At 46.7% G+C, this 25,105-nt stretch overlaps 1 protein-coding gene across 2 annotated transcripts in view; it reads left to right on the top strand.

Annotated features, from left to right (window-relative positions):
• Nucleotides 1-25,105, top strand: part of ALOX5 (arachidonate 5-lipoxygenase) — a 54,641-nt gene that overhangs the window by 19,175 nt on the left and 10,361 nt on the right. For both annotated transcript variants that reach the window (XM_004283377.4, XM_033412111.2), the window contains exons 4-7: nt 9,754-9,876; nt 17,219-17,325; nt 19,301-19,473; nt 23,254-23,400. In XM_004283377.4, the coding sequence (XP_004283425.2) occupies nt 9,754-9,876; nt 17,219-17,325; nt 19,301-19,473; nt 23,254-23,400 (550 nt within the window). The remainder of the gene's footprint in view (nt 1-9,753; nt 9,877-17,218; nt 17,326-19,300; nt 19,474-23,253; nt 23,401-25,105) is intronic.

Here is a 25,105-nt window from a genome sequence, read left to right as displayed (position 1 = left end):
GGACTCTCAACCACTGCACCACGAGGGAAGCCCTCTTTTTTTTTTTTTTTTTTTTTAAAAAACCCAGTGTGTCCCAAGAGAATTTGACATACGACTCTTAACATCGTGCAGAACGATTGCTTCGTGCAGAACGATTGCTCCATGCAGCACCCTTTGAGAAACACCCCTTCCCCAGGGAGAGGTGGATTCAGTGGTGTGTTGGTTTTACAGAGACGGGGCTCTGGCAGGGTCTAGGGAATGGGGCAGAAGGTTTTCTGGTGAGATAGTCTGCCCCTTTCTTAGATCTAATCATCGTTTCTTCCTCCTTCTACTCATCTGTCCTTTTCAGACCTCCTCCTCTGCTTCCGTTCAGGAAACACTGAATTTTGCACCGTCTGCATATTCTTATAGTTCCTCTTTCATATGAACTCACAGGCTTCCAGATTAGAGTTTGGAAGTAACAACTAAGAATAATCTCCAGTATGTCAAAAGCTGGCAAGTCCAGCTGGCTCTCGTCACTCAATCAGCCAGGCAGGGACATGGAGAATCCCACACAGGTCATAACCCAGCATCCATGTTCTCTCACTATGACTGCATATACCTGCGTGGTACACACACATACACACACAGACACACACACACACACACACACACACACGCAGCAGAATGTGTTTTCATCTAATCTACATCATTTAATCTAATCATTCTGTGACTTGCTTTTTTTCCAGTGGTCATTCTGTTTTAAAGAGCAGCCAGTTGACACAGATAGGTGTCATCCATTCATTTTAGCTTCTGTGTAGTGCACCACCATGTAAGTAAACCACTGTGTTCACCCACTTCCCTGCTGGTGGATGTGTGGGTGGTCTTTAATTTCTGGCTGTTGCAAGCCACACCACAATAAGCTTCCACATATGTCTTGTCTCTTGGTGCTCTCCTGAATGAGTTTTTCTAGGGAACATCCCTAGGAGTAGACACCAAAGTTTGCAGACCACGTGTTAAGTTTTCTAAATATTGCCAACTGTTTTCCAAAGGGATTCTGCCAATTTTCACCCTAAGAGCTGTTCCTGAGTTGCTGTTTCCCTACATCACTGACCCACTTTGCACTTTGAGACATTTGCATCCTTCTCAATCTAATGTGTGTGCAATAGTATCTCATTGTTTCCCTTGTCCTTAAACTGCCACATATTTCTTGCTTTATGTGAAGGTACCATAACTTATTCAACCATTCTCCTATTGATGGACATTCAGCTTGTTTTCCATTTGTATATTGATTTGGTTTCAGTGCCTGATGAACATAGATGCAAAAATCCTCAACAAAATACTAGAAAACAGAATCCAACAGCACATTAAAAGGATCACACACCAAGATCAGGAGGGGTTTATCCCAGGAATGCAAGGATTCTTCAATATACGCAAATCAATCAATGTGATAAACCATATTAACAAATTGAAGGAGAAAAACCATATGATCATCTCAATAGATGCAGAAAAAGCTTTCAACAAAATTCAACACCCATTTATGATAAAAAACACTCCAGAAAGTAGACATAGAGGGAACTTACCTCAACATAATAAAGGCCATATATGACAAATCCACAGCCAACATCATTCTCAATGGTGAAAAACTGAAACCATTTCCACTAAGATCAGGTACAAGACAAGGTTGCCCACTCTCACCACTGTTATTCAACAGAGTTTTGGAAGTTTTAGCCACAGCAATCAGAGAAGAAAAAGAAATAAAAGGAATCCAAATAAGAAAAGAAGAAGTAAAACTGTCACTGTTTGCAGATGACATGATACTATACATAGAGGATCCTAAAGATGCTACCAGAAAACCACTGGAGCTAATCAATGAATCTGGTAAAGTAGCAGGATACAAAATTAATGCACTGAAATCTCTTGCAGTCCTATACACTAATGATGAAAAATCTGAAAGAGAAATTAAGGAAACACTCCCATTTACCATTGCAACAAAAAGAATAAAATACATAGGAATAAACCTACCTAGGGAGACAAAAGACCTGTATGCAGAAAACTATAAGATACTGATGAAAGAAATTAAAGATGATACAAACAAATGGAGAGATATACAATGTTCTTGGATTGGAAGAATCAATATTGTGAAAATGCCTATACTACCCAAAGCAATCTACAGAGTCAGTGCAATCACATCAAACTACCAAAGGCATTTTTCACAGAACTAGAACAAAAAATTTCACAATTTGTATGGAAACACAAAAGACACTGAATAGCTAAAGCAATCTTGAGAAAGAAAAATGGAGCTGGAGGAATCAGGCTCCCTGACTTTAGACTATATTACAAAGCTACAATAATCAAGACAGTATGGTGCTGGCACAAAAACAGAAATATAGATCAATGGAACAGGATAGAAAGCCCAGAGTTAAACCCACACATATGGTCACCTTATCTTTGATAAAGGAGACAAGGATATACAATTCTTCAATTGTATACAATACAATTCAGCCTCTTCAATAAGTGGTGCTGGGAAAACTGGGCAGCTACATGTAAAAGAATGAAATTAGAACACTCCCTAACACTATACACAAAAATAAACTCAAAATGGATTAAAGACCTAAACGTAAGGCCAGACACTATAAAACTCTTAGAGGAAAGCATAGGCAGGACACTGTATGACATAAATCACAGCAAGATCCTTTTTGGCCCACCTCCCAGAGAAATGGAAATAAAAACAAAAACAAATGGGACCTATGAAACTTAAAAGCATTTGCACAGCAAGGGAAACCATAAACAAGATGAAAAGACAACCCTCAGAATGGGAGAAAATATTTGCAAATGAAGCAACTGACAAAGGATTAATCTGCAAAATATACAAGCAGCTTATGCAGCTCAATATCAAAAAAACAAACAACCCAATCCAAAAATGGGCAGAAGACCTAAATAGACATTTCTCCAGAGAAGATATACAGATTGCCAACAAACACATGAAAGGATGTTCAACATCACTAATCATTAGAGAAATGCAAATCAAAGCTACAATGAGTTATCACCTCACACCAGTCAGAATGACCATCATCAAAAAATCTACAAACAATAAATTCTGGAGAGGGTGTGGAGAAAAGGGAACCCTCTTGCACTGTTGGTGGGAATGTAAATTGATACAGCCACTATGGAGAACAGTATGGAGGTTCCTTAAAAAACTAAAACTAGAACTACCATATGACCCAGCAATCCCACTACTGGGCATATACCCTGAGAAAACCATAATTCAAAAAGAGTCATGTACCACAATGTTCATTGCAGCTCTATTTACAATAGCACATGGAAGCAACCTAAGTGTCCATCGACAGATGAATAGATAAAGAAGATGTGGCACATATATACAATGGAATATTACTCAGCCATAGAAAGAAATGAAATTGAGTTATTTATAGTGAGGTGGATGAACCTAGAGACTGTCATACAGAGTGAAGTAAGTCAGAAAGAGAAAAACAAATACTGTATGCTAACACATATATATAGAATCTAAAAAATATAAAAAATGGTTCTGAAGAACCTAGGGGCAGGACAGGAATAAAGACGCAGATGTAGAGAATGGAGTTGAGGAAATGGGGAGGGGGAAGGGTAAGCTGGGACGAAGTGAGAGAGTGGCATGGACATATATACACTACCAAATGTAAAATAGATAGCTAGTGGGAAGCAGCTGCATAGCACAGGGAGATCAGCTTGGTGCTTTGTGTCCACCTAGAGGGGTGGGATAGGGAGGGTGAGAGGGAGGGAGACGTAAGAGGGAAGAGATATGGGGATATATGTATATGTATAGCTGGTTCACTTTGTTATAAAGCAGAAACTAACACATCATTGTAAAGCAATTATACTCCAATAAAGATGTTTAAAGAAAAAAAAAGAATGACCAAATTCCCTTCCCAAAGCTTTACAGTAATTTTCAATCCCACCAAATGTATGTAAAAATATACTATTACCCATACGTTCACTAATACCTGATAACATCAATCTTTTAAATTTTTAACAATCCAGGAATCCTTAAGTAAGAGCCGCTGCTGTCTTAATCTGCATACCCCTGACCACTGATGGCTTTAGCCTCTGCATTGCCTATTTATGTACTTTATTTTCCTGTGGGTTTATTATTAATCTAAAGCAGCTCTTTATATATTAAGATTGTATCCCTTTGTTATATGTATAGTGTGTATCATTTGTCTTCAGTTACTTTTGTCACAGGTTTTAGCTTTTTACTTTCTTAATATATATATTGTTTTTCTTTGTAACTTTTGAGTTTCCTGCTTTGCTTAAGAAGGCCCTCCCCACCCCAGTGTTACATAAATTCTCATCTTTTTGTCTAATATTTTTATAATTTTATTTTTAACTTTAGGCTTTTAATTCATTGGCTATGTATTTTTATACATGATGTGAAGTGGGGGTCAAATGTCCCTGGTATCATTTATTACATAATGTTTCTTCCTGCTGCTTTGGGATGACACCCACAGCGCATGGAGCTGGCGTGGTGACCCCGTACATGGGCTCTGCAGCCGGTGTTGGGCTCAGCTCCCACTTAACTGCCACACTCTGTCCTGTGAAAATTGTGTAATCTCTTTGTGCCTCAATTCCCCCATCTGTAAAATGGGGGAAATAATAGTACCACTTCCTAAGGATTTTGGAAAGAATTAAATAGGTTACACCATGAAAACACATAGACTAGTATTTGACACATAAAAAGCACTGGATAAATATTAGCTAGTTTTGTATTATATCCACATATTTTCTTGGGTCTGTTTTTCTACTCCATGGCCCAGTGCCATCTTTTGGTTACCAGAACTTTCTAATAAATGTGAATAGGCGTTATGTTATCTTACTGTTCTTTTTAAAGTTTTTCATGATGAGAATAGCTTTGAATGACACGTGTGTCCTGTAGCAACATTTTAATAATGTTGCATCTTTCCATCCATTTAGATCTTGTGTGATGTCCTTCAATAGAATTTCTACTTTTTCTTCATGAAGTTCTTTCACCTTTCTGGTCACTTTATACCAAGGGAAACTATAGCTTTTGCCATTCTAAGTAGGGTGTTTTTCCATTTGCCAATGAATATTTCTGGGATAAAGATAATTACTCATTATTTAATATTTACTTTGTATTGACACCTTACTAAATTATTTTATTGTCTCCTTTTTTTAAAAAATAAATTTATTTGTTTATTTATTTATGGCTGTGTTGGGTCTTGGTTGCTGTGTGCAGGCTTTCTCTAGTTGTGGCGAGCAGGGACTACTCCTTATTGCAGTGCAGGGGCTTCTCTTGTTGCAGAGCACTGGCTCTAGGCGCACAGGCTTCAGTAGTTGTGGCACGCGGGCTCTAGAGCGCGCAGGCTCAGTAGTTGTGGTGCACGGGCCCAGCTGTTCCGCGGCATGTGGGATGCTCCCAGACCAGGGCTCGAACCCATGTCCCCTGCATTAGCAGGCGGTTTCCAAACCACCGCACCACCAGGGAAGTCCAATATTGTCTCTATTTTTAAGTGAGTCTTTTTAATTGCCCAGTTATTTGATCATATTACGTAAGTGATGATACTTTTGTCTCTTAGTTTACATTATTACATCACTGATAATTTTTTCTTATTGCCAAAACAAAGTAACAGTAGCAAGGATGAACATCCTTTCTGGGTCTTGATTTTTGAGAAAATGCCTTTGATATTTTTATTTGTTCAATATATTTGCTATTGTTTTCTAATAAACACTCTTTACTATATTTAGGAACTTCTTGGTTCATTCTAATGTCATTTTTGTTTGGCTGAACTTGTTCAATTAATATATGAAAGGGTGGGTAATATATGCAGGTAATATAATGTCTGAGTCCATACTTGATATAAGAGACTTAAATGATTATGTAAAAAAGTCTGTAAACACCTTACACTATCTCCCCATTTTCAGTATGGCAAATGAGAAACCTAGTGATAGTTTGGTTATTTTCCTTTTCCCAGAAGCTTGTGAGTTTGTAGAACCATCTCTCCTCTCTCTCTTTCCCTTTCTCAATTCCCGCTCTGTCTCCACAGCATTCTCTTCTTTGACATTTTACAATTTAATCGGTATATATCTAGGAATGTCTTTTTTTTTTTTTTTTGGGCGGTACGCCTCTCACTGTTGTGGCCTCTCCCGTTGCGGAGCACAGGGTCCAGACGCGCAGGCTCAGCGGCCATGGCTCAGCGGCCATGGCTCACCGGCCCAGCCACTCCGCGGCATGTGGGATCTTCCCGGACCGGGGCACAAACCCGTGTCCCCTGCATCGGCAGGCGGACTCTCAACCACTGCGCCACCAGGGAAGCCCTAGGAATGTCTTTTTTTTCTTTCTTTTTTTTTTCTGCCTAGGATTTACTCAGAAAATTGAGGTCCCTTCAGCTTAAGGAAGGTTTTCTCCTATTTCTTTGGTTTTTACTTCTCCATGTATCCCTGTCTCTCCTCTGGAACTCTCTCTGCACATCAAATCTTCTATATCTGGTTTTCATGTCTCCTGTGTTTTCTTCCATGACTTCCACTTCTTTGTGTATTTGTGTTACATTTCCTTCCATTTGTCACAGAGCAGTGTCTGGCACATAACAGGCACTCAATAATTAGTTACTGAATGAACAGATTTTGTCTTCCAGGAGACCAATCAGATCTCACAGTGACTATTACTCTTTTTTTCCATTTTTCTATGGAATATTCAATTCCGAAATCATGTTTTGTGGTTGCAGAAAGTCTTTTTAGATTCTAATTGCATCTCCTTAAGAATTCTCTCTCTCTCTCTCTCTTTTTAAAATTAAATGTCTTTTCTACTTCTTCCTTCCTTCCTTCTGCCTGGTTGTTCAATTTGGTCTTTCCAATGGAGTATGATTTTTTTCTTTGCCTATTTATCTGTGGATATGAAGGCCTTTGGCTCCTATGCACATCAGCCTGTCAGGCCTCTCAGGCAACAGTGCCTGCAGTGGAAGGAACATAGGTGTTGGTTTCAGGTGCCAGTAGTAAACTAGCTGGCAAACTGTGCTGTCTCCATGCAGTGAGAGGCCATTGTCTCCTGACCTCCTGAGGTGGGGCACTTTGGAGGCTGGGGGTCAGCAGGAAGGTGGGGTCTTGAAATGTGCTCCAAGTAAACTCTACCCTTAAGAAAACGTGAATGTATTTGCTGGCCCATCTCTCCTCATGGGGTTCAGTGCTTCCATATTGAAAAAATCCAGCTCTACTCAGCTCTTCAAATTAATTAGAGCCCTACTTCCCAGTGGCTAGGAAAAGATGGTTAGGAATATTTAAATTGATTTGACCAACAGTAATTAAGTAATCGACAATTAATACCAGTGGGGCTACCAGATGACTGCCTCAATTTTACACATATATTGGAGATACCTTAAATCATTTTCTAAAACAAAGGGAAAAAAGTCAATAAATTAGTTGATGTTTGTGCATTCATCCACATTTTTACCCTGGTTAATGTTAATCCAGCATTGGTGTTAATACAGACAACAAAAATAGAAGGTTTTTTTAATGTCTAGGAAAAGAGAATGTTGTTGGTAAACTAACAGTAAGAAATGTAGGTTCTATACAACAGAAAACACTTTTCAAAATGCATTTTGAGTGATCATATCCAGTTCCTGTTCACCTCTAATGATACTAATGAGAGGCTTACTGGGCCAACAGGATACCTCAAAAAACATTGTGGAATTTTTGTGACAATAAAAGTACAAGATGATATTAAAGGGCCTTAAGACTTTTAAAAAATAATTATTAGAGTATAGTTGATTTACAATGTTGTGTTAGTCTCAGGTGTACAGCAAAGTGAATCAGTTATACATATACCTATATCCACTCCTTTTTTTTTAGATTCTTTTCCCAAATAGGACAGTACAGAGTACTGAGTAGAGTTCCCTGTGCTACACAGCAGGTTCTTATTAGTTATATATTTTATATATAATAATGTGTGTATGTCGATCCCAATCTCCCAACTTATCCCTCCCCCCCATCCCCTGGTAACCATAAGTTTGTTTTCTATATCCGTGACTCTACTTCTGTTTGTAAATAAGTTCATTTGTACCTTTTTTTTAGATTCCACATATAAGCGCCATCATATGTTATTTGTCTTTTTGTGTCTGACTTATTCACTCAGTGTGACAATCTCTATCTAGGTCCATCCATATTGCTGCAAATGGCACTATTTTGTTCTTTTTATGGCTGAGTAATATTCCATTGTATGTATGGACCACATCTTCTTTATCCATTCCTCTGTTGTTGGACATTCAGGTTTCTTCCGTGTCCTAAGACTTTTTAACGACCTAAACTCTCAGTGTTTTACTTCCCTCTTATAAGAGAGATTAGATTAAAAAGGAATACAGGCTTCCCTGGTGGTGCAGTGGTTGAGAGTCTGCCTGCCGATGCAGGGGACGTGGGTTCGTGCCCCGGTCCGGGAAGATCCCATATGCCGCGGAGCAGCTAGGCCTGTGAGCCATGGCTGCTGAGCCTGCGCGTCCGGAGCCTGTGCTCCGCAACGGGAGAGGCCACAACAGTGAGAGGCCTACGTACCGCAAAAAAGGAATACAAATGGAAAAGCTGAAATTCCAGAATGTAAATTTTGGTTTTTAAACAAATGTAAGATCATTTAAATAAATAAAAGATCATTCTCCCCACCCTAAAAGAAACTAACAGATTTTTGGTTTGGTTTGGTTTGGTTTTTCAATAAACAAAAAGAAAAGTAAAATTTAAAAAACAAACTTAAATGCCCAATGCTACAGGATAAATTTTAAGGACACCAGGCTCTAAAAATTTTGGCGGGGTAGAGTGCACAGCCTGTCTTTGAGAGGAGCTGGGTTTTATTATTTTTTTAATTTATCTATTTTATTTATTTATTTTTGGCTGCATTGGGTCTTCTTTGCTGCGTGCGGGCTTTCTCTACTTGCGGCAAGCGGGGGCTACTCTTCTTTGTGGTGCTCGTGCTTCTCCATTGCGGTGGCTTCTCTTGTTGCGGAGCACAGACTCTAGGCACGCGGGCTTCAGTAGTTGTGACACGTGGGCTCAGTAGTTGTGTCTCACGGACTCTAGAGTGCAGGCTCGGTAGTTGTGGTGCACGGGCTTAGTTGCTCTGAGGCATATGGGATCTTCCCGGACCAGGGCTCGAACCCGTGTCCCCTGCATTGGCAGGCGGATTCTTAACTGCTGTGCCACCAGGGAAGTCCCAGGGAGCTGTTTTGATTATAACAATCTCTGAACCTGCTATTGGCATCAGTCTGTGCCTGGAAGTCCTCACCAACCTCCCTGCTGACTCATGCCCCCTTTGGGAAGGCATGACCGCTGTCCCCTTTCCCTCGACCACCACACACAATACAGGGGTGATGACCAAGCTGGTAGGATGTTGGATGTCTAGGTCAAATGTGATGGGGCAACCTTAACCACTTCCACCTCCAGGGACCAGCAAGGCAGTTCTGTGCTGGGGAGACATCGCCCTTGAATGTCACCTCAAATAAATGAGGTCTTCTGATGCTCTCTGTACACACTGGTGTGCACCTACCATTCACCACCCCTCTGCTGTAATCCCAGCTTCAGGTTTAGGGAACCTCAGGCTTCCCACTTTGAGACTCAGGGCACAGCAAGGTGGGGGGACACCAGACCTTGGGAGGCATCCCATTACCTCGCCAGGCACACGCTCAGCTAAAGCATGGTGACCTTATGGGCACTTCCTCAGACCACACAGGCAGCCTTCAGCCTGAGGGCCCAACCCAAAAGCCAGACATTTAACCCAGTTTTCTTCTCCTTCCTTTTCACGCTCAGATGGATGGAGTGGAACCCTGGCTTCCCCTTGAGTATCGATGCCAAATGCCACAAGGATTTACCCAGAGATACCCAGTTCGATAGTGAGAAGGGAGTAGACTTTGTTCTGAACTACTCTAAAGCGTAAGTGTTCAAGAACTCGAGGATGCTGGGCAGCCCTCCAGCGGCTGGGGCCGGGGATGGAACCCTCATTCCTCCCCTTGTGGTGGCCTTGGGCTGGGGGATCAGCTCAGCCGAGCAACTCTTCCCCAATCGTTAGATTGTATCTTGGCAATAGCATGGATTCTTAATGCACAATCAAATCACAGGGAAATCTGTATCTAAACAAATTTACAGACTGTAGGACTCCAGACACCAAACAGCTGCTTTCAGCCCGGAGTGGAGGTCTTTACTTGGAGTGCCCCATCCCCATCCACAGCTCATCTCCCCTTGGGCTAGTTCAAGGGTAAACAGTGTCCAGGATGTCACCCAGCTGGTAGGGCATTGCAGTAATCATGACCAACATGCCTGTGCTGATCACTTACCTGCATCCCCGTTCGTCTTTCACTACAACCCCACGAGGCAGGCACAGATCTTATCCCCATTCTGCAGTTGAGGGATACGTGGAATAAGGAAGTACAATACCTTGCCCAGTAGCCCCTGCTAATAAACGGCAGAGATCCGAGTCCTGCGCTCCTTCTTGGCGGCTGAATTATTACACGGTTTTCAAAGACTCCCTGGGTGCTCATTACCAACAAGGAGCCCCAGCCCTACCTCAGGGCTAGTGGAGGGGCATTTGAATCTGTCCTCTGATACGTTAGGGAATTCTCACAATCGTGCAAATTTGGAAAACCCTAAATCCGTGGTCATGCAACCTGACCAAGCCTTGGACGGCCCTGAGGAGATCCAGCACCTCCCGGTGCCCAGCACCCCCTACCACCAGGGTGAGAGTCTCCCAGGGTGGGCGCTGGCCTTGGGTTGGCATAACCAGGAGGCAGACAGGTGGAGAAGCACTAACCCAGTTAGTTTCTGTGGTAGCATTTGCTTAGCTGCATAGCTGCTCCACTCAAGAAGTTGCCTCATTTGGTCGAACTTCTGGAAAGAAAGGGTGGGAGGCCACACACTCAGGCCTTCCTCTTTGGGGCATTTGAGAAAAACCCTACACACACACACACACACACACACACACAGCCTCACAATCAGACTCCGCAGGGAATCCCCTCACATCACAGAGACTGGGATGCATTTGTCTCCCTGCGGCTGCATCTCCATGGGAGGGAGGAAGTAATAAGGGCCTGACACTTAATAAGCCTCTACTAAGTGCCAGGCTGTAGGTGTGGGTGCTTTCTGTATAGAATCGTCTGTTTTAACCATCACAGCAACCCCAGGAAATAGGTACTGTTTTTAACCATCTCCAGGTAAGTAAACTGAGGCTCTGCCAGGTCCAGGCCAAGGAATTTGCCGAAGGTCATTTCAGCAGGAATTGGCAAAACCGGGATTTGAATCCAGGTCTATTGGGGTTCAAAACTGGGGATTTTCTTCCCTGCTACTATTGAGATCAAATGGAGAGTAAAATTAAAACCAAACCACTAGATTAGTAATGCAGCAGTACCCGACATCTGGCTCCCTGGAAACATCAGGGCAATCATATGTCTCATTTCCTACCCAGGGGTTAGCATTATTGAGTCAAAGGCATGTGGCTTTAGGAGAGCAGAGTCCAGACCAGGATGATACAAGAAGGACAGAAGGCCCTTGTAAAAGGGGCAATTTGGAGAGAAAACGATAATGATAGAGAGGCAGCAAGGTCAGAAGAGATGATACTGCTTTGGGGAGTAGTGCCACCTCTGCTTAGTAATGGTGGGGGAGTGGATGGATGGATGGATGGATGGTTGGTGAGTGGAGGGATGGATAGTGGATGGTGGATGGAGGGATGGTGGAGTGAAAGCCAGGCTGTGCCTTTCTTATGTCTGCTCAGTGTTCCTTAGGTCATTGTCATCTTTTATCTCAGGATCCCAGCACAGCAGCTGCCACAGGATAGGTGCTCAGTAAACCCTTTCAAAATGAATTGAGTGTGGCCTTTGTGGCCACCTCACAGGCCCTCACTTCACACACACACACACACACACACACACACACACACACACACACACACACAATCACACACTTACCTTTTCCTTCTCACGTATCCCCATCATAGCCAACAGCATCCTAGATCAGTGGTTCTCGGTCCTGACTGTGCATTTAATATTAAGACTCCGTGCCACCTCACTGCAGCCAGGCTGTTATGGCAGCATTTGCAGCACAGGCATGAGTATATTTTAAAAGCTCCTTGTGGGATTCTAATGTGCAACCAGGATTGAAACCACTGGCCTTGATGCCTCCCTTGGCCTCACCCTCCATCCAGGTGAATGTGGGATCATGTCCATCCCCTGGGTCTCAGTGTGCACATCCTCCTTTCTCAGCTCTGCCATGTCTCCCCAGAATGTTCAGGAACATTCTTCTACCTGCTTCTCCAGGCTCCATCCCACACAGAAATTGGAAGTTCATTCCCAAGTACATGTATAGTTTGTTGGCGGCTCCTTCTACAAAGCAAATATAATTCTTTGACTCGCCTACCTAAAATCCTTCAGTGATTACCCCAACCACAGGGGTCTCTGCCCAGCCTTCTCTCTTGCCCCCAGATGCACAGGACACCCCAGCCATGTGTGTCCAGAGCTGGGGGTCTTCGTGTCCCCTTGTCTTTGCCTCGCTGTTTTCTCTGCCTCAAATGCCCTTTTTCCCTTCTTTGCCTGGCCAAGTCCAACTCATCATTTTTCAGGACTGGAATAAGGTGCCCCTTCTCCCAGAAGCTCCTAGAAGCCCCAGGTCTGAGGGAGGCTTCCTCCCCTGTGCTCCCCAGTATGGGCCACACAGGCCACCATCTCTCCAGCAATACCATAGCCCATCTTTCTCTACATCTTCCATGTTACTTGGCCCCTTGAGCTGCAAACTATTTGGCAGGACCAGAGCAAAGAAATCCTGAGATGGGCCCTCAGCCCCACCTGACACAGCCCAGCTGGGGTGGTCAGCTGAGCACCAGCTCTGTTGGCACAGTGAACCAAGGACCATGCGGTCCTAAGAAGGAGAGAAGAGACACAGCCTCTGCCTTTGAGGAGGATGAGTCAAGGGGACTGGGCCTCAGGGAAGCAGGTCAGAGGGACCCCACCCCGGGAGATGAGGGATTCATGGGAGAGGGCTCTGGGCCAGTGGAAGGTGAGCCTAAGGAAGCTGGTGAACTTCTTTAAGACTTGGTGTCTTCATCTAAAAAATGAGACCATAGCTCCCACTCCAGGCTGTTGTGAGAATATTAAGGAACCACTAATGTCAACCCTGCACAGAGAAGGTTCTCCCTAAAGACAGCATTAGTCTTCATTCATTCCCAGTAATGAGGTCAGGCCAGCCAGGACCCACTTCTCCAGCATCACCTGCTGAGCACTTGCTCCCTCAGATCGACCTCTGCCCTCAAGGGCTCATAGAGGGACCCTTCCTCTGCTTGGTGTTATCTCATTATGGGGTCCAGGAAGGCTTCACAGCAGGACACCTAGCCTGGCCTTGCAGCTAACCAGATGGTTGGGAGCCTGGAGAAGCAGGACTCGGACGCTCTGGCGGAGGGAGCATCACATGTAAAGGCTGGGTGTGGCTGGGCCTACTCACAGAACCACGTGGGTGGTGAAATTTCATGTTGTCATCAAAGGAGGAGCAGCTTATCTGTTTAATCACCACTCACCGTTTGCAGCCTGGAGCTTTGATTGCAGGAGGTTGGCGGGACTGGTAAGGGAATGTTCTCTTCAAAGGAAATTGAGAAAGAGAGCTTCCTTCCCAGTAGAGGAGAACAGTGCAGAAATGTGACTGAGTTCGGGAGAGGTGCCCAGACCAGGGTGCTTGGGTCCTCACCCACCGGACATTTCTCATCAGATGAGATCGGGGTCGGGGGGGCAGCTCCTGGGAGGGGCATCCTTCTCCTTGAGGTCTGGATTTGCAGTGTTGGATGAGAAACAGGGAGAGGTGAGGGAAATCAGAGCCACATTGCAGAAGGTGGACCTGGCAGCCTTTGAGGGTCAGATGAGCGAGCCCAGCAGTGGGGATAAACAAAGACAGGGAACGGGAGAGTAGGGAGGACTTCGGGATGTGGTGTGGATGTCCCGGGATCCAGTTGAAATTCAGGTCAAAATGGAGAGAGGCCGAGGGGAGAACCCAAGGCACCCTTGACACTGTACATCTGGCTTATAGGCAGAGTGGGGTGGTCATCAGAAAGGAAAGCTGGACAAGAAGTGGTGAAGAGGAAGATGAGTGCAGTCAAGGGACATGTTGACGTTCAGAGCCCTGTCCGGCCTCCGATAGTGAGGCCAAGGGTAGAGTGGGATGGGTAGGCCCGGGGCTAAGCAGAGAGGCTTCAGGGAGCATTGAGGCCAAGCAAGGTTGGGAGCCCTGCAAGGGACGGGGGAGAGGGGGTCGAGGGCCAGATAGAGGCTTTGTTTGGGGACAGGGAGAAGAGTGTGGTCCGAAGGCAATAAGTCTTCCCACCCCTGCTCCAGCCGCACAGACCAGTCACCCACTGCTTGCGTGAAGTCAGACAAAATTACATGTATGGTAGCTCTTTGAAAGGAGCTGGAGAAGGAAAGAGCAGGCCCCAAGATGAAGAGCAGGAAGCTAGAGAGAAAAGATGGGCTTCCTTGCCCGTGAGGAGGGCTGGGGTGAGAGCGAGAGAGGGAGAGATGATGGCACGGGAGCAGGGAAGCCGAGGGAACTTGTTCTCTTGACTTTGGAAGCCAAAGCCAGGAGTTTTGCGGGAAGAAGTCCCCACACCCTCCTACTGTCACCCCAGCTCAGAAACAAGTTGGCTGCACATCACCAAAGCACTCAGAAAATAGGATTCTCCCCTTTAACTTCACGAATGCCGCCCAAATCCTTGGATCTCCTTGGTAATCGTTAAAGTCATCTCCTCCTAGTTCTAACCGATCCCTGTATGTCTGTATATCCACCCTATTTACCTATGCTGAATTCTGTTACAGAATCAGAGATGTGTCCCATTGGAAAATAAATTTGTTGGGGAAAATGTAGGGGGAATAAAATTCCCACCTAAAAGTTAGACCTGGAAATTTTTACTTATGTTTGCTAAAGTAGCAGTTTTTTGTTAAAAATGGATCATAAAATAAAGGTATAAGTTAACACAAATCATAAAGTAATGTCTCCTTTAAAAAGGGTTTGCTTTATAGTTAAATTAATTTGGAAAACATTGCAACCTTTCCAGCAATGGTTCCCAAGTTATAGCTTGCATCAGAATCCCCTGGAGGGCCTGTTAAAATCTGGACTTAGAGACCCACCCCTAGAGTTTCTGATTAGGGAAGGCTGAGGTGGGGCCTGAGAATCTGCATTTCTAATGACATCCTGGGGGTGCTAATGCTGCTGGCCCACCAACCACACTCGGGGTAGCAAGGTTATACTTTGCTTTCCTGGGGGAAGAAAACCTATTAATCTATTCAAAGTATAGCAACAAGTATCAACTCATCTCTAATTACCCTTTAAAAGCAAAAGGTCACCTTATTTAGAGCCTGGAGAGCAGCGATTGTTTCTGACTCTAGCTGCGCCATCTTGGAGAGTTATTTAAGTTTTTTTGACCCATTTCCTTCCTATAAAATGAGGCTGGTGCTGCCTAACTGCTAGAATTGTTATGAGATTTAAATGAACTCATGTAGGCAGTGCCTCTGCGGTGCGGGCTAGCACAGTGTAGACCTAGTATCTAGTATCTCCATTCTGGTTGCTTGGGAGGACTTTGTCCTCATTCCTGAGCCCAAGGAAGGAGACTGGCCAGGGAGCTACCTTCTCAGGCTCTGTTACTGCCTGTTTGCTGGCTCTTCTGGGCTTCTTCCATTCCCAGGGGAGCTGGCCCAGAGGAGGCTACCTGCTGCTTGTCCTTTGACAAATGCAAATTGAGCTCCTGGGGGTGGGGGCCTGAGATGAATCAAAAGTGGTCCCTTGGTCCCATCTCCAAGAAGCTCACAGTCCAGTGGAGACCAAGCTATGGACAGCTCATCACGATAGTATGTGGTAGATATTCCTTTGGAAAAGAGCACTGGGAAAACTTGAGGCAGGGAGGAAGCTCTGAGGAGGCAGCATCAGAAAAAAGCTTTCTAAGAGAGAAGCCCAACCTGGGTCTTGAAGGATGCATACGAGTTCACCATGCTGATTGGAGGAGTGGAGGGGATGGCTTTCAGGGCGGTGAGAACTCCGTGATCCAGGAGGACCAGAGTGGGGGCCTGTGTAGGGAAGTGGAGCTGAGGCTGCCAACGCAGAGAGTTGGGCAAGGATCCCAGCCTTTACTGGGGGGGTGGGCGGTGCAGGACCATGGGGGTTTGAAGCAGGGATGAAGTCCATGGGGGTCAGCATTTTAGTGTCAAGGAAAAAGGGGTTGGTTGTCAGATGCTTCAACGAGATCAGGGGAGTTTAGAGCTGACTCTTTAGGTACAGCCACTAGGATGTGACACACAGTGCCCTGGGTGAGAGCACTTAAGGAGGGCAGAGAGGAGAGGAAGTAAGGAGGAGCCAGACGCAAAGATTCTTAGGTGAACTGAGTGTGAAGGAAGAGAGGGATGAATGAATTAAGCAGAAGGACCCCAGGAGGGAGAGGGCAAAGTTCTGTGCCGTAGCCTGGATTGTGAACTTGTCCACTGGTCCCTCCAGAACACCACAGTTTAAGGCTGCAGACGTTAATATTAACAGTAAGTGATAATCATGGTACTAGTCGCTAATATTTGTTGAACTCATTTTACAAATCAATGCTTTCTATATATCATGTCAGCCCTGTGAGGCAGGGACAGTTATTGTACCCGTTTCATGGATGAGGAAACTGAGGCACAGAAGGTTAGGGATTTGCCCAAGGCCATATGTCTGGGAAGAGATGGAGCTGGGATCTTCGGCCAGGCCCTTAACACTCTGTGCTGACCTGCATCCATCTCAGCTGCCCTCTCTGGCCTTGCATATGGTCTCCTCAGCACAAGGCAAAGAGCCAAGTTTAGGCAGAAAGTAAATGAGGGTTAAATTCCACTAAACGGCTTATCCCCCCAAATCCAGGAGACTCGGGAGAGCAGCTACATAGGAGATAACGGTGCTCTGTCCCTGGAAGCTTGCATCAATTTGGGGCAGCAAAAAGTCTGATGAATGAATGAATGAAGGCACAGACCAGAGCCCGTGTGAATGGGAAGGGAGCACTGTAGACTGCTGTCGAGGACAGGCGACTGGTCTCTTTCTTAGGGGAAACGCAGAAGGAAGAGCATGGGCGTGGGTGCCAGTTTCTGTCCTGGTTTCCACAAGGCCAATCAGCTGCCCCCTTGGAGCTGCCCTGGGTTCAAGTCCCCTAGAGGCCCCATGACACCAGGGTGCGGAGGGGCTTGGCAGGGGGCCGGTGAGGCCAGAGCGTGCAGGGGCGCCGCTGTGTCTCGGTCTGCAGGATGGAGAACCTGTTCATCAACCGCTTCATGCACATGTTCCAGTCTTCCTGGAGCGACTTCGCTGACTTTGAGAAAATCTTCCTCAGGATCAGCAACACTATTTCTGGTGAGTGTGCTTTGGGGGCTCTTATGGTGCTGGGGAGCCTTGCCTGGGCGTGGGAAAGGGCTGCTCCACCCACTCCAGCACGAGGCCTCCCTGTGCCCCAGGCCAGCACTGCCTGCACCCACACAGTACGCTCCACTGGGCATCACCCTCATGGCCAGAGGTTTCTCCTCCTTGGATGTCCAGTGTTGAGCACCCTCAACCTCATTTCACCATCGAAAGTCTCATAAATATCAACACGTTTTCTTTAAATAAATCAATCATTTATGATGCTTCTGAACAGAGAAAAGGCAGGAGTTAGCTTGTTTTTTAAGCATTTACATGAAAGCAACAGTGGGTTCCTTTGGACTAGGATGTATTTGGTAGAACAGTAGCATCATAACTGCCAGGGATGGCACAGGAAGGACCACACAGCAACAGAAAGATTAGGAGACATTGAGGAGACAAGCAAGGGGGGAAACTGCCTTCACAAACTCCTCCCCAGGGTGCCCCCCGCTCCCCTCCTTCTCCCTCATCCTAGGGCCCCTGCTTCCTGGGCACAAGGACCTGGGTTTTTTTTTTCTTTTCTTTTTCTATAGGTACAGTATTGTACAACAGACCTCTAGAACATACTCATCTTAACTGAAACTTCACGCCATGGATTAGTAACTCCCCACAACCCCTCCCTAGCAACCACCACACTGTGCTGCTCTTTGATTCTGTTGAGCTGGACTAATTCAGATGCTTCATATAAGTGGAACCATGCAGTACTTGTCCTTCTGTGACTGGGTTATTTCACTTAGCATCATGTCCTCCAGGTTCACCCATGCTGTCACATATTGTGAATGTCCATCTTTTTTAAGGCTGAATAGTATTCCATTGTATGTATATACCACATTTTCTTTATTCATCCCTCTGTAGATGAGCATTTAGGTGGTTTCCACATCTTGGCTGTTATGAATTGTGCTGCAAGGAACATGAGGGTGCAGATATCTTTTCAAGATCCTGATTTCAATTCTTTGGGATAAATACCCGGAAGTGGGATTGCTGGATCATGTGGCAGTTCTATTTTTAACTTTTCAAGGAAACTCCACACTGTTTTCCATAGCAGCTGTGCATCCTGAATTCCCACCAACTGTGCACAAGGGCTCCAACTTCTCCATGGCCTCACCAACACTTGTCTTTTTTTTTTAATAATAGAATCCTGACAGGTGTGAGGTGCCATCTCGCTGTGGTTTTGATTTGCATTTCACTGGTGACTAGTGATGTTGAGCATTCTTTCCTATACCTGCTGGCCATCTGTATGTCGTCTTCAGAGAAATGCCTGTTCAAATCCTTTGTCCAGGGTTTCCCTGGTGGCGCAGTGGTTGAGAGTCCGCCTGCCGATGCAGGGGACACGGGTTCGTGCCCCGGTCCGGGAAGATCTCACATGCCGCGGAGCGGCTGCACCCGTGAGCCATGGCCGCTGGGCCTGCGCGTCCGGAGCCTGTGCTCCGCAACAGGAGAGGCCACAAGAGTGAGAGGCCCGTGTACTGCAAAAACAAACAAACAAAAAATCCTTTGTCCATTTTTAAATCGGGTTATTGGTGTTTTTGCTATTGAGTTGTAGGAGTTCCTTATATATTTTGAAGATTAAACTTTTATCAGATATATGTTTCGCACAGATTTTCTCCGATTCTGTAGGTTGTCTTTTCACTCTGTTGATTGTTTCCTTTGCTGTGCAGAAAGCTTTTTAGTTTGATGCAATCCCATTTGTCTATTTTTGTTTTTGTGCTTGAGAAAGGGGTTCCCCAGGAACCTTCTGAGCCACTAAGGGCCAGCTCAGGGAGGATGGGGTGGTGTCATGGCCTGACCTAGTGGTCAAGCAGTTGGGCATGGTGGGCTGTCCACTGAGTGCCTGGGAGAGGGGACCCGGCAAGGACTCTGGCCCTCCGCTAGCATCAGGAAGACCTCAGCCCAGCTCAGAACTCAGGCTGAGCTCCAATTCTCTCCTCCATAGAGCAGGTTATGAATCACTGGCAAGAAGACTTAATGTTTGGCTACCAGTTCCTGAACGGCTGCAACCCTGTGTTGATCCAGCGCTGCGTGAAGCTGCCAGAGAATCTCCCGGTTACCACAGAGATGGTGGAGTGCAGCCTGGAGCGGCAGCTCACCTTGGAGCAGGAGGTTGAGGTAGAACCTGGTTGGCTGGAGACGGTGGCCCGGGCCAGAGGCTCAGCTCAGGTGGCCAGGTCCTACTCTGTTGGGCAGAAACCACTTCCTGCTGGCCATTGCTCGCTGGCCCCCAGGCTGCTACCTCCAGGCTCATCTGTCTGGCTGATGGCAAGATCGACTGCCCTCAGTGAAGTGACCTCTTCCTTTTCCTGAGCATTTATGAAAACTGTCTTGTCCAGCATGGGTGGAGGAATTGAGAGGGATATTTCCCCATGATGTGCAGGTCTTAGAGCATAATATCAATATTTTCAATATCAATATCACGATTAAAAGAGCTCCCTCTAACTAAGGGCCTGTTGTGGGCCAGGCATTGTGAGAGATGCTTTACACACAGGACCATCAATTGTTACCCACCTTGCAAAGGTAAAGAAACTGGAGAAAAAAGCAAGCCTTGCATCAAAAAAAAAAAAAAAAGGAGAAAACTGATGGAACTTTTGACTTCCTAATTAGAAGTGTTGGTCTTCTGCTTCTGTCCTCACCCTCTCCCCAGCCCTTCTCCTGGCCCTCGTCTGCAGGGTCAGCCTTCTCCAGTTCCAGGACTATTGTAGTCTTGAGACAGAAAGGGGTTCAAAGCTCCTCCTCTGGTAGGACTCAGTGTCAGCCGCCTTCCATGCCAGGAGCTTGAGGCTCTGGGAACTGGCCTTAGTCTCCCATCAGTTGGCCCATTCCCACTAGAGCCAGGATGACCAGGCCTCCTGCCACCTGCCCCAGGTGTCTAGGCGGCCTTCTGCTGTTTCCAGTCACCCTGTCTTGCTTGCTCAGCTCACCATGGGGCCCCAGAAAGAGAGCGATGGTCAGTGCCGTCTGTGGACAGACCTCCCAGCCTTCACACCCTGTCCACCTGACTCTGGAGGGCCACCTGCCCAGCTGAAGTCCCCAGGCAGGGCTCCTGCCCCACCTGGTCATGTGGACAGGTGACAACGTAGACAGGCACACACAGCAGTTCTCCCCTGTAGATTTAATTGCTGGACGTAGTAACATTGATTCAGTGCTGTTGGTTTCAAACTTCAAATCAGAGAATCACTGAATCTTAAAAGCCAGAGAATCCTAGAACTGGAAGGGACTGAGCAGCCAGCTGTGCACCCAGCCACCCTGGCAGGGGGACAGCCTCCGCGCAGGAGTCCTTGCCACCACAATGGTCGTCTTTCCTTCGAGTTATGGTCTTGATGCTCAGCTGTGGTTTTGGTGGTGAAGCAATAATCCAATAGCCACCATTGACTGGAGTCTTACACACACACCACCCATCTCTTACACATACATCGCTCCATCCCCTACAATATGGTTCTTAATTCCCACAGTCATTTCTGCTACTTCTCTTTGGCAGCATCTTATGATCTACATTAAGTTTGTGGCCTACTAAAACTCCAAAGTTTTTTTCTTTTAATCTTACCTATGCAATTATTTTTTTGCAACATGAATAGAGAAATTCTACCCCTGTTGTTTTTGAGTCATCGTCACAACTCTTCAAGAGTGTTTTAGTTCTTAGACTTTATATTAGGATTTTGTAGTTTCAAGTCACAAAAATCATAAGAAATGCATTGGTTGAGGCAACAGCAAGAAGCAAAGCAAGGGGACTTCCCTGGTGGCACAGTGGATAAGACAATATGCTCCCAGTGCAGGGGGCCCGGGTTCGATCCCTGGTTAGGGAACTAGATCCCACATGCATGTCACAACTAAGAGTTCGCATGCCACAACTAAGGAGCCCACGTGCCGCAACTAAGACCTGGTGCAACCAAATAAATAAATGATTTTTTTAAAAAGAAGAAGGAAAGCGACTAGCTCAGGCATAGCTGGGTCCAAGGTTCAGATAATCCATTGGCATCATTTCTCCATTTCTCAATTCTCTGCCTCTGTTGGATTTTTTTTCTTAGGAAGGTGTCCTTTTGTGGAGGTAAAGATGACCACCAACAGCTTCAGACTTACCTTCCACCATTTTAGCAAACATTACCCAATCCCAGAAAGAAAGTCCCTGCTTCCCAGCACTTCCAGCAAGTGTCATGGGTCCAGCTTGGGATAATTCCCTGAACCAATCGCTATGGTCAGGAGAATGGACTATGTCGACCAAAAGGAGAGGACAGGAATACCAGACAAGCAAGACCACCAGCATCTTCTACAGAACCTAGAATATCAACTGAGAGATAGGGTTGGTGCTCTCACTTTCCAGCAGGATGAAACTGAGGCCCAGAGAGAGGAGGTGGCCTGGAATAACAGAGAAATGCCCCATAGGCAGACCCAAACCCCAGGCCCCCGGGTTCCCAGGGCCTCCCTTTAGCCTTTCATTCATCATGTTAAACAACCTGGGTCCGCTCAAGATTTGATCGGCAGCCATTTCTTCTGCACAGTGGTCACTGATGGCCACATCCGCTCTGAAAGGCATTTGTCCAGCCCATCACAGAAGCCCAGCCAACCCTGTGCCCACCGGCACTAGTGTCTCCAACTTCTGGCCAAGGTGTCCCAAGGGGCCATCACTTGCTATCCTGGAAGCAGCCTCTCCCCACTTCCCTCTGCCCTGGCTGGCCGAGGGCACCATCCCCTCCTTCCCCGACCCCGTCCCACTCCTGCCCTGAATGCATCTCGAGCAGACTGCTCGGAGCTCATCACCGGTGTCAGACAACTGCCAGGGTCCTCTGCGTCCGAAAAAAGGAGGAAGGTGATGGCCAGGCTTTGAGCTTCTCTAGTGCCTTGGTCCCCTCAAGCGCTTGCACAGTGGCCCCCGCGCGCCCTCTGTAGGCAGAGTCGTGGACGTGCAACTGACTTGAGCACCTGTTGACCAGTGTCCACCGTACTGTAGACCCGACCCCCTTCCCCAGCCGGACCGCAACCCCTGCCTCCATTGCTAGCTTAAAACACAAAAGGCTTTAGAAGAAGCGCTGCTTGTCCTGCACCCGAACTCTTCCAGCTCTGGCGAAAGGAGCCCTTGCGGCCCTCAGCTTAAGCTCCTCTAGGGGACTCAAGTGTAGTCTGGGGTGGGCGGCTTTCTACCTTCCCCAAATCCCAGGTGCATATTTGTTTTATATTGAAGTATGATATCCACGGAAAAGGGCACGAATCAGGAGTGGCAGCAAGCCCAATGACTTTGCACCTTACCCCGCTGTGCCACCAGCCTCAGACCAGGACACAGAGCACACACAACCCTTGCAGACTCCCCCCCCCCGCCCTTGTAGACCTCCTCACCCCTGAAGACCCACCTCTAAAGACCTCCCCTGGCCCTGACGACCCCTTCCTGACGCGGTGGACGCCTACTTTTGTAGACCCCACCCCTCAGAGCCTTCCACCTGCGAACCTGCCCCCTTTCCGTCTCTCCTCCCAAGGGTGGCCCTGGTCCTGACCCTGACACTGAGTTTACCCAGCTTGAACTCTCTGTAAGTGGAGTCCTGCAGCATCACTCTTGGCATTTGACTTCTCTCATTTATTTCATCTAAACTCTGCCTACTTTCTTCTTCTTAAACTGTGTCCTTCCGGGTGATCTTTCAACATCCTTCACGAGGGTCAGGCAGACTTCGGGTACAGCAAGTGCGGAAGAGCCACTGCCATTCCTTCACCTTACTGAGCCCACCGCAACCTGTGAAAACTGATGTCAGTCAGCCTTTGAGTTAGAGGACCAAGAACTTTACAAATTTCTGAGCTCCACTGAGTTGCCAGGGCAGCCAGAGCCCCCTTTCCCTCCCTCTGCGCCTGGTTGCTGGGTCCATCTCAGGCTGCAACTGACTTGCATGTATTTCCTCCTGCCTCTTACAGCTGGGGAACATCTTCATCGTGGACTTCAAGCTGTTGGATGGCATCGATGTCAACAAAACAGACCCCTGCACTCTGCAGTTTCTTGCGGCGCCCATCTGCTTGCTGTACAAGAATCTGGCCAACAAGATTGTCCCCATTGCCATCCAGGTAGGCTGAGGGGACCTGTTCTCTTCCCGGGCGGCTCTACCCTCAGCAGTCAGGGCTCAGGGAGGATTTCCTGGGTGGCACCACCAAAGCTCTAGGAGGAGAAGGCAGCTCTGCCTTGAGTGTCCTGCTGAAGGCTTTTCCAGGTAGACAGGAAAAACAGGAACTTAGGGCTTCCTGCCAGTCCTGGAGAGGGCTGACCACAATGGGCAGAAAGGGCTCCACTCCCCAAGATACCCTTGAGAACTTCCTGGTTCTGAGGAGGACCTGCCTTGGGATAGCACACTGGGCTCCCCACCCCAGCGTCGTGACCAGCCCCAAATCAAAACGCCAGCAGAGCCCAGGCAAGTGAGGCTGTGAGCTGAGCTGGAAGCTGAGGCTGCCAAGAGGGGACCATGGAGTTCAGGAACTGTTCCCGTCCTGAGATGCTCCCTTCATGTGCCCCGGGGTTCTTGTCTCCACCAGAGATGATGGAGAAGGAGGCCACTGCAACACTGTGGGAGCTGGTATGCAGACAGCAGGAAACCACACCCGGGCCAGGATGAGGTGTGGGTCCATGAACGGGGGAGGCTGCACAGGGGCCCCTAATGGGAAGGCAGACAAGCACTCAGCAAACAGTACTTTGAGTCAGCCATGAACCAGGCATTGAGTGCCGTGGGCGTAATAGCAGCTAGTTTTGCCAGATGTTAACCGCCAAGGCTATTGCAAGGGTTTGCCTACACACAACCCCTTGGATTCTGAAATCTAAAAAATTCTAAAGCTCTTAGACTTACCAAAAATGTGTAGCAAATTCATTGGCAGCAAAGCTTGCTGTGAACCAACAGGAGAGGCTATTTAAGAGGCTTTCTCTCACTTAGTATGAAATGCATACGTTTCACTGCAGAAATACTAACATATTTGAGTGTAAAATGTTGTGTTGCCCCAGACCCAGGGAGGGGGAGAGAGGTGTCACATGATGAAATGGACACACTGCTAAAATCCTAAAAATTATGAATTCTGAAACATTTGGCCACCAGGGTTTCAGACCAGGACCTACCTTTATTTATGTAACTGTCACTACAACCCTCTGAGTAGGCAGGCACTAGTGCTACCGATCATTTTAAGCGGATAAGGAAACCAAGGCACAGGGGTAGTCAGCGGCAGAGCTGAGGCTCGAGCCAGGCCTTCTGGCTCCAAAGTTCATGCCTCACCAGTCTCCCAGTCTCTGGGGCACCTCTCCTCCAAAGGAGTGCCCAGGCTGCTATCAGAAAGAAGCCCTATGCTTCAGAAACTGATGCAAAAGGTAAAGGGACAAGTGATGGAGAAGTAAGCCGAGCTAGGAACCTTGTTCACCACTCTCAGGCACCTCTGAAGCAGCCTGTCCTCCAGAGACCTTTTATGTCCAGACCATGGACTATTACGCCACCTTTACAACCAATAAATGAGATCTATCCCAGCTGACCTGAGTCAGCTATGAGTTAACAGCAGAAAGCAAGATACAGGGTAGAGATTATACGATCTCTTCTATGTCAACTGAATGCAAGGAAAGGGCCCACCACAGATGTGACCAGATACTCTTGTGGGCATGGGGAGTCGCAGAAGGACACAGGTCACCAGGTTGGGAACATTGGGGTGGAACTGGCTGGGGCACAGGTGAGCAAAAGAAAGTAGCAACAGACTTGATTATAACGCTAATCAATGTGTGGAAAATTGCACAAATATGCATATA

This window comes from Orcinus orca, chromosome 14 (genome assembly GCF_937001465.1).
Source record: "Orcinus orca chromosome 14, mOrcOrc1.1, whole genome shotgun sequence".
Lineage (NCBI taxonomy): Eukaryota > Metazoa > Chordata > Mammalia > Artiodactyla > Delphinidae > Orcinus > Orcinus orca.
The sequence above is the reverse complement of the archived record's forward strand: the minus strand, read 5'-3'. Positions and strand labels throughout refer to the sequence as shown.